General features: G+C 45.1%; 1 protein-coding gene across 8 annotated transcripts in view; it reads left to right on the top strand.

The window, feature by feature from the left end:
• The window catches only part of EBF3 (EBF transcription factor 3), a 117,488-nt gene that overhangs the window by 73,600 nt on the left and 33,888 nt on the right, over positions 1 to 10,000 (top strand). For 4 of the 8 annotated variants that reach the window (XM_058544302.1, XM_058544300.1, XM_058544298.1 and 1 more), the window contains exons 7-8: positions 4,582 to 4,663; positions 8,342 to 8,459. In XM_058544302.1, coding sequence (XP_058400285.1) covers positions 4,582 to 4,663; positions 8,342 to 8,459 — 200 coding nt within the window. Of the gene's footprint in view, positions 1 to 4,581; positions 4,664 to 8,341; positions 8,487 to 10,000 lie in introns of all 8 variants that reach the window. The other 4 variants (XM_058544301.1, XM_058544297.1, XM_058544296.1 and 1 more) reach the window with 1 other exon arrangement.

The following is a 10,000-nucleotide window of genomic DNA, read 5'->3' as shown; positions in this document are numbered from 1 at the left end:
AAAAAAAATCCCTGTACATAGGGTTCCTGGGATGCTGAGAATAGGTAATTTTCAAACGAGTGATACCCACATGCAAAAGGCAGGCCTTAAAGCGGCTGAAAGTTTCCTTTTTCTCCTCAATCACCAGGTGCTCACGCCAAGCCCGCTGCATTTCTAAGGAGATGATCTAGGTCTCCTTTGACCAGAGGGAAAGAAATCATTACTACACGATTAGTGGCTTCAGTTGGGTGAAAAACAGCAGTTGCAGGGAAGGCGGTGAGGATGGGTGGTATTAATTACCTAACACTTGCTGGCAAGATAATTTTATCAGATTTGGCCACTGGTAGGTTGCAGCTTTTGATAAAAGTGGGCAAGTTCTTAGCTGCTAGAAACATGAGGGAAGGGAATGGTGTCAGATGAAGTGCATTTCATCAGCTTTTTTCTGACAAACCAAATTCATTCCTTATGTAATTGATAACGGCCTCAGCCAATTATTTCACACGTTACAATACACAGAGGCCCCCTTTACAGGTTTTGCAGGGCTGTAATTAGCTATGCTAATATCTCCTTTATTGGCCTTAATATTGCTCAACACCTTTTGCCATCCTGGAACCCACTAGAGCCCCATGGCCTGTCAGGACCGCTGATTATTGAGAAGGATAGCTTTAATCAAACATAATTGCAGTTAATTTTTCTCTCCTGCTCTCTGTTGCCAGCGTCTAATGCCACGGACTCCTTGATATTCCATTAAATTACAATTAAACAGCCTCCTTTGTTTCTGATTGTCCTGAACAACACCACAAAGTTCTGTAGCCGCTTAAAGGAGAGCTGTCTGGTCCTAATTGCCTGCTCGCTCACAAAGGGCCAATTTACACAATACCCATGTAGAATTTAAACAGTTCATAATGTAATGGATATTACACAGGAGCCTAACACTACAATTAAAATGATTTTCATCAGATAGAGAAGCTCTGGTTAATCAGCTTCATAAAAGTAAATATAAATGAACTAATTCATAGCTTAAACACACAGAAATGGAGCAGACTTTGAAATTAGTTACTGCGGTAGGGGCTCGCCCCGTATTGTGTGATACCTTGATTGGGCTCCAGTTAAAATGATTGATCCTGTTATTTGTTTTAGTGGCTGCTTAGTGCTTCCGTTATCACTGGGGTTGTTTGAGAGGATTTTGATACAGACGCATCCAAGTCCAAACTTTTAACTTTATTCATCCCGTATGGCCGTAGTCACTGCTCTGTTTGAAGCAGTGAAATAGCAGTCCCTGCAGAAAGGAGGATGGGCCTTGGAATTTCTAGCTTAAACTCAAGATATCAGTTGCTGGACTAGCGGCTCTCCCTTGCTGCCCTCCCAGCAGAGGGCCCCTGGGGCCATCCTCACGGGGCGCTGGAGACTTAGAGGAGCAGCGCTCCTAAGAGCGAATGAGATCGCCCACCTGGCGTTCTCTCCTAATCCCTGCATGCTCTCAAAGAGGAAACCTGATTTCAAAAGTAATGAGATCACACCTTTCCCCTTCTAATTGCTACCCAGAACTTTCCAGGAACTCGTACCCTGTTTCCGAGCAGAATATTACTGGGAAGTTTCAACTGATGTGTAGCAGTTTGCCCTGAGCTGCTGCTTTTCCCTCCTGCCTGGGAGAAACGAGTAAATAAAGCCCATATTTCAAGCTTGATTTACTCTGGTACCTACTGTGAAAGATGATGACTCTTTAGGGAAATAAAGACAGGGTCAGGGAATTAGTGTACATAATGGTCATTTTGATGATGGGCCAACAGATGCAACGGGAAGCACACTGTACACAATTAAGCATAATGTACTAATGACAGGTTAGAATGTTTACTGCCTCTTTGCCATCGAGCAGCAAATCCATGTTTAGCAGTAATAAAGAGTTTATTGGTGTTAAAGCCAAAGATTTTCTGACATAGGAAAGATTTTTTCTTTCATAACAAGAGTATTAAGTCCTTTGTGTACCAGACTCTGGAAGTGAGATATGTAAAGTGGTTGTCAGATATTTCTCAGGAAAAAGCCAATTAAAGGGTAATTGAGTAAAGGATGAGAATTACCATTTGACTTCACGTCGGGCATTCAATTTTCTCACCCCCCCAACATGGTCCCAGCGCATCGCACCGAGCTCTTGTTGGTGGGAGCACACGTTTGCTCCGTAAGTAATCAGGTAGAATGGCAGCGGTGGTATACTGGCTGTGCTGTGCCGTCCACCTTGTGAAGGCTAAATTGAATCCTTGAGCTCAGCCTAACCAAGACGAGGGTAGAAAGTAATCTCAAGGCTCCCCTTCCTCCCCACTGAAGCTTCCTCGATCTGTCCCTACAGATGTCGTCCCTTGCTATGTGTAATTGGGACCTGAGTGCTTGAAAAGGACCCTGCTCTCTGGGGCCATACCCTACACATCTTTTTGCAAGGACTCACGTTGCTTGTGAGCACTTGGAATAGAAGCAGAAACTACCACTACCACATCCAAAATAAGTGTGTGTGTGTGTGTGTGTGTGTGTGTGTGTGTGTGTTGACCTGCTCCAGAGTCAACCCCTGAGGATGCTTGGGGTGTTTCCAGGTACCCAACTTTGTTCTGCTAATTTCTGCACTTGATGGTAGTTGAGCCCCAAGAATGTGAGGCCAGCTCACCCTCATCGTGACAGTGTGTGGCAAGGGCTGTTTAGACTACCTTCAAAACCTACTCTGCTATCTTGGAGGTGGAAGGGCAAACTGGCTAAAAAGGCATCAAGGAATTTGAAAAAAACCTCCTCTGGAAGGGGGAAAAAAATCTTTCATATCACAAAAAAAAAGCTCCCATAGACGGCTCCATACAGAAGAGCAGCTTCTCAGGTCGGCGCCTGCTCAGAAGATTAGCCGGGTGGTAATGTGTGGCATAATTGCACCGTGTGGCTGTCCCCGAAGTGAAAACCTAATTGCCTGACAGGACGATAACTTTGTGACGCCCTCACCTTGTTAGGCCCTTTCTGATGCAGTTCAAATGCAGTGTGGCCGCAGGTGTGCCTAATTTACCTCGCTGCAGAGCGCATGGAGTTTAATTGCACAGTGGTTGTTAGGAAAAATTGGTGGGTGGAATATCAAGTGACTTACTGTATGCTGATGGCAGATGGTGTTAAGAGGCACCGCGAGCTAAGTGTATAGGTGAGGTGAGTTAATAAAAGATGTAAATTCTGGCCTAAAATAGGGAGGCCTCGCGGTATCTAAGAAAATTTAATTAAGTAGCCACCATTCTTTTTCCCGTCAATCGGATTTTCTTCTGCCTTGGTAAAAAGTCATCCAGGATATGTTGGGAATGCAGTTAGAGGAATGAATCTTAGACTACTGAGTCTTTTTATTTTCTGATATGATAATGGTCAACAAGGAACCTTGACCATAAGGTTGAGTTCAAGGATGTCATGTGAAACTTCATAAAAAATTAATAATGATCAAGTAGGACAGATGATATTGGAAAGGAAAGCAAAATTTTTGTTTAGAGCCTTGTTGGAGAGGATGCTTAGACACCTGAAGAGAGCAGATATGTCGGCGTAGAGACCCCACCTTCACTTGGCTTACGATGGATGAGGCCTTCTCAAGAGGGGCACAGGTGGTTCAGGGACAAGACCCCTTGTTTCTCCTCGGTCAGTGTTGCAGCCAGGCTCCCAGTGTCCATATGTTCATCCTTAAGCCAGAGCTCCCGCATTTGTCAGTGAGCATGCGGGAATGGGGAGGACAACATGATGATGTTTTTGTCACAGCATCTCAACACACTGTCAGGACCCCTCAAACTTGATGCTTCAGAACTCAAGGGCAGGGCTGGGCGGGAAATAGAAACAGCTCTCGCGTCTGGCCTCGCCTCTCCAACCAGGGATAGCGCCTGCTGCTCTCCTACTCTCCGCCTGAGCAACAATTTCCCTGTCAGGTCAAGGAGTGTTGATTATTCCCATAAAAACACAAGTCACAGAAGTCATTGTAGCCCTTAAAACAGCAGCCCCCAATCTTTTCTTTGCCTAAGAGTTGTACCCATAGTAACTTGTAAAATAGGTCTTTAAAAGTATGTTTACCTAGGCAGTGATGTCCTCTGGAGTTAGGGTTGCCAGATAAAATTCAGCATGTCCAGTTAAATTTGAATTTCGAATAAACGACAATTTTTTAGGATAGGTATGCCTTGGGACGTATCTGTCCTAAAAACTTATTTGTTGTTTATCTGAAACTCACTTAACTAGGCATCCTTTGTTTTTATTTGCTGAAGCTGGCAGCCCCATCTGGGATGGACGTCTCTCCAGTAGTTAATGGTCAATTGTGCAAAGATCCAGACAAGAAATGGCCAATCCAAGTCACAGTTGTTATTATAAAGCCCATAATGTCAAGACAAATGTAAGTTGCTGCTTTCACATGTGGGGATGTTCTACGCTGGCCATCAGACCCAGAGGCGCCTGCTCCCTGCGGCCCCCAGCGTCTTCTCTCAATATCACCCTCCACAGGGCAGCCAGCAGACAGTGGTGGGGTAATTTCCACTACTCCCCATGCAAGAGTGTCATTCAAAAAGTTTATGTCTTTTGTCTGATAACCCTAACAAATATCCATTTTTTGTATTTTTATAGATTCTTTCTAAAGTTTTTCCTCAAGTGCAATCAGAACTGTTTGAAGAATGCAGGCAACCCTCGAGATATGCGGAGATTCCAGGTACACGTTTCTCAAAGACACATGGACCACGGTCCTGACTTTTAATATGAAATCTGAATTCTTTGATATTGCAGTTGTTCAGAAAACAATCTTTAGTTCTCCAAGGGCTTGGGATCAAACCAGAATTGGTTCATTTGATAATACATTGAACTCAAATGCTTTACAGATGATCTGGTGTCTTCAGCACACCAGATTCATCAAGTCCAGTTATGGCCCATGATGAACTGAATTGGCTCTGAATACGTAACCTAAGCTTTTGCCCCAATTACAAGATATGTCTCTTAGGGTGGGCCTGCTGCCCTGGACTTCTGTGTTGGGCTGCTGGATATCTGGAAATCAGAGTTATCAGAGCTGTAGGTTAAGCTGGGTTCCCTCTTACATTCAACCATGGTAAGTCTCATAGGTGTGTTTCAAAATGACTGTCTTAGAATTTTTTCAAATAGAGTCCTCTTAACATTGGTGTCTAATTTAGCCTGTTTGCTCAGTTTGCTCAGTTGTACATGGCTGTTCAACTTGGAGCCCATGCCAAAATCTTCTTTAAGGGATTGACTGATTTCTCGTGGTGGAGAGCCATAATCCTACTGGGTATACTCAAGACCTTGGGCCCTCCTCATGAAGGGAGCCGCACCTCTCTGATGCAGGCCTCTATAAATTCCCGAACGTTTTCCTAACTCACCTTCCTTCCCCTGAGGTTTAACGTGTTCCTGCTTCCTTAATTCCATGCCTAGTTTCTAGACTGTGTTCCTGGATCCAGGCTGACTCGTTCTCTGATTTGCCTCAGAGGATTTCATCTAAAGGAGAGAGGTGGCAAGCTGGATGGGCTTAGGGATAAATGATGGCTGAGTTCATAGTTTTCTTGCTTTTGTTTGTAAATGGTTAGGAGGCTACTTCAGAGTGAAGGGTACCCTGCACACATGATGGATTATTTTGCTGATTTTAATTGTAAAAATGTTCTGGGCTGGGACACAAAATTGCTGCTGGTCCCTACCAACCAGAGGAGGATTTGGCCACTAATGGAAATGACTGCTAGATTGGATGAGTTACCAAATGATTCTTATTTGAGATTCAGATGAGTTTACCATCAAATCGCTCAAGGTGTTTTTTAGAAATTTAACTTATGCTTCAGTCTTTTAGCGAAACCTGTGACGTCTGTCTTTACAGCCAACCAGCCAATCAGAGAATGGTCTTTGGGCTTGCCCAACTCATGCTCTGAAGCTTGGGACAGTGTCTCTTGCCAACAGCTAGGCCTGCTCCCATTTTTCTTGCACAAGGCTTCACAGGTAGTATTGATCCGTCTAAGCAGAGCGGAGGTCACACACTGTCTACTGGTGGCCAAAGGCTGCATCAGTCACAAGTGGAGCCCGCAGTTACTAGAAAGACTTCCTCCAGTCTCTTCAGCTAATCTCCCTGCCTCTCAGAAGGTTTAACTGGACTTAACAGTAGGTCAGGGCTTACACGGTATTTCTGACTGGTTTCACAATCTCAGCACCTTTCCGTAGGTGCACTGCAGGGCTGGCCTGGGCCGAGAAACAAAACACAGCTTGTCTGCTTTCTCTTTCCTAACTACACTCTTTTCCCTTGGTGACTGACCTATATATAGACGAAAGAGCAAAGACAGTGTCCTTTATTTTATTTTTGCCTTTTCTTGTTTCTTGAACATATCGTGGTCTAGGCACTTGAAAAGGGTCAAGTCTGTGTCTCAGTGTTAGTTACGTGTCTTTGCATCATGCTCAGGTGATGTGTTGGTAGAGCTCCTTCAGTGCACAGGGCAGGGCCTGGCAGATAGACCACTAGGAGGGCGCCTGGGTGACAGGAGCAGCCCTGCCTCCTCTGGGCAGAGGCTGCCAGGCCCACTAGTGGCACCAAAGTGGTGTCAGAGCCACCCCCTACCAGGGCAACACAGATGACCGCCCTGGGGGCAGCAGTCTAAAGAGAAGATGCTGAGACATCTGAGACTGGACCTGGGGATGCTGGTGGCAGCATTTACAGTATTTCCAGGCTCAGAGGGGCCTGGTACTCCAACACGCTTGGCGATGCCCACAGGGGGGAGTCGTCAAGGACAGTGCCCCCACTGAGGGAGCTTTGGGGGTGCAGTGAGTACTGGCCCTGCTTCACTGGCTTCTTGTGGGGCCTGAGTTTTTTTAATAAAAAATCAATTACACATGTTTTGTATGTAAGTATGTAGCTTTGGTCTTTTGTTAACCCTTAAAAATACTATTTATTTATTATTAATTGCTTCTATTCATTTTTTTTTTAAACTAATAGACTTGTTTAAAGAGCAGTTTTAGGTTCGAAAAAAAATTTCACAGAAAGTACTGAGAATTCCCATATGCCTCCTGGGCATCCCCCCTCACAGTTTCCCCTGTTATTAACATCTTGCTTTGGTGTGGGGCATTTGCTAGATCGGAGGAACCAATATTGATACACTATTATTAGCTGAGGTCCATCGCAACTTTGACTTTTAATAGTCGTTTTACATGGCACGTTTTGACACGTGCATACTGAGCAGGGAGGGTGGACGTGGAACCCTTCCGGTTCCCCCTCACCTGCTCATTGCACGTTTCTCTGTGGGGTTCTGGTTCTCTGGGTGGTGCTGGCCCTCACCACAGCCCAAATGTGGCAGAGAGCCAGACCCCCTGCACCCCAAATCCAGGCTCCAGCCCCAGGAGTCCTGCTGAGAAACCTAGACTGAACCTGGGCTCAAATCTTTGTTCTCCAGCTGTTCTGGAAATAATGCTCCACTTGGACTCACCTCTGTTGAAAAATCTCAAGGCTGGGTAGTAATTTCCTGTGTCCTGAGTCCATTAAGGGCTGCCATTTCTGGGGTGCTTGTTGCAAGCTCACCTGGGAAGGTGTCTGGGTCAGCAAGGCCATCCCTGCGTGCGTGAGTTCCTTTTCTGCTTCTACCCCGAAGAGCTGAGAGTTTAAGAAGGCCCATCTGCCATCTCCTTCTGGGCCACCCTCTGAGCCTGGACCTAAGAGAGGAACCTTTCATGCCGACAGAAAGGACATTCCGTTGGCATACCAGGGTAGTCACCATCCTTCGCAATGAACTTGAGAAAGGATATTTTCCCTGTATTGAAAACACTTTCACTATTCATATTCAACTCGCTCTTTTCAGATGCAAAAATGTTCATTACCAGACATTGGATGCAATTGTAAAATTGACCCGGGGATCATCTCATCATAGAATGTAGGGAACAGGAGTGCTTCTGATTTATGAAGCCTTTTTTTTGGCAACTGTGAATCCTTACAACCCTTCGAGGGAGGACAGTCTCAAGTGAACTAATTTTAATTAGATAAACTATCTAATCAATATATGAACAGATCAATCAAAACAGCAGCTTTAAAATGAGTGGCTGGAGGGGTGTTTCTGAAGCTAATGGCTAGAAGAATATGTCTCTGAATTGAATTCACTTGTTAGCGTAATAGGAGCTTAAACTGTAATTAGTGTAGCAGGTTTTGAAGAGAAGCAATCTCGAGTCGAAACAAAACAAAACAACCCACCCACTCGCCTTAGCCAAAAAAGCTGTGAACACGCGTCAATCAAGGGAGAATTTCCCGGAACGCGTGCGGGTGCCTTTGCTCTGCAATGTTCAAGATGCTTTGATGGCACCTGCCGGGGGGCTGTGCCTTCCTGTTGCCGACTCCCGTTTCACATCCCCTTCGTCTTCGCAGGTTGTTGTGTCGACAACAGTCAACGTGGACGGCCACGTGCTGGCCGTGTCTGACAACATGTTTGTGCACAACAACTCCAAACATGGGCGGCGGGCCCGCCGCCTAGACCCGTCAGAAGGTACGGCCCCTTCTTATCTGGAAAATGGTAGGCACATGTTACATGTCTTCTTTTTATTTGCGATGCTTCTTTTCCTTTGCACCATCCTTTATGTTGATTCATGTCGAGTTCCTCTCACCAGGGCCCCCCTCATAGGTAGCCCTCCCTCCCGTGTGGCAGCAGGGCGAGAGTGCTCCAAAGAGTGGGCCAGGACAGAGTCCCCTCCTGCTGCTCCCTGCTCTTCCTTTACGGGGGTGGGGGGAGGGGGGCGGCTCTGGTTTCCCCTCACCTCACTGCCATGGCCTTCACTTTATTGGTTTGTTCCTAAGCTTTCTTTTGCTTAGAGCTTTTCTTGCGATTTTAATTTATTTGGTTTTCTTTTGGCTTGTTGTAAGCCCCCATCCACATCATCCCCAGATACTTTGTGCACGTTGCAGTGGATGGTAACATCCTGGTCCAGTCAGCTCAGAATGGACTTTTAGGACCATTTCCTGCTCCTGGAGGGAGAGAGAGAGTGTGTGTTCAAGTGTTGGGGGGGAAGGGGACAGAAAAAAACCAGCATAAAATACTGTCTACCAAATGCTTGTGAGTGAAGGACTTCTTGTTTTGCTTGTTAAAAGAGAATTTTGATAAGAGTGATAGGCAGGGAGAAGTGTTCTTGTACTCGGAGTCAGAATTCAGAAAAACTCAAGACACAGGCCTTAACCAAGCCCCTCACTCACGCCTTGCTGCATGCTTATGCACAGGTGCCCACGATTTGTCACATCCCCTTTAACATTAGATCCACTTCCTTTATAAAACATTTCATAATAATCATGAGATTCTGACCAATATGAATGGTTGGGAAAACAATGTGAGTTTTCTTTTTTAAAGTGAGTTGCAAACAAAACAGCATGATTTAATTCTTTAGAGCAAAAACCCATAAAACCAAATGGTTTTAAGACAGATCCTGTATACTGAGGTCTCGAATTCAGGAGCCACACATGAGGCAGACAGACACATGTGTACCCAGGAGAATGAATGGAGCACGTGCAGATTATCAGAATGAAATATGATTCAGACACAAAAACTAGAAGACAATTTATGAATCTGCTGTGGTCCACGAAAATAAACTAATTTGTTTTTCTACATTAATGACTAAGGTATAAGAGAACAAAAATATAATAATTAAAGGTCGCTCTGGGCGCCAGAGTCATTAGAATCTGTGACGTACTGTTTATCTCCTTCCTATGCACTGAAGGTAGGTGTGTGTTTTGCTTAGCAACCATCACTAATGAGGTTCACAATTAAGAAGGTTGAATCCCCGTCCTCAGTCCCTTGCTTCCCCCGAGAGCCAGAGCTCGAAATGCGATAGGTTCAAGAAGGTCCCCTCAGCCCTCTGGTGTTAGGTTGTAGTCTGGGTCCAAAATCAGCCTCCTCTAATGAGCTATTATGATCTGAGCAAAGTACAAGTATTTATTTTTGTAAGTAGCATGAAAAAGCATTTGACTGTAAGCAGAAAATATAGCATTTAGAAAAATAAAGGCCACTAGTGTGGGTGCCTTGGAGATAAAACCCAGCTA

The sequence above is a fragment of the Diceros bicornis genome, chromosome 6 (assembly GCF_020826845.1).
Source record: "Diceros bicornis minor isolate mBicDic1 chromosome 6, mDicBic1.mat.cur, whole genome shotgun sequence".
Taxonomy (NCBI): Eukaryota; Metazoa; Chordata; class Mammalia; order Perissodactyla; family Rhinocerotidae; genus Diceros; species Diceros bicornis.
Note: the sequence above shows the minus strand (reverse complement) of the source record. Positions and strands in the feature narration are given on the sequence as shown.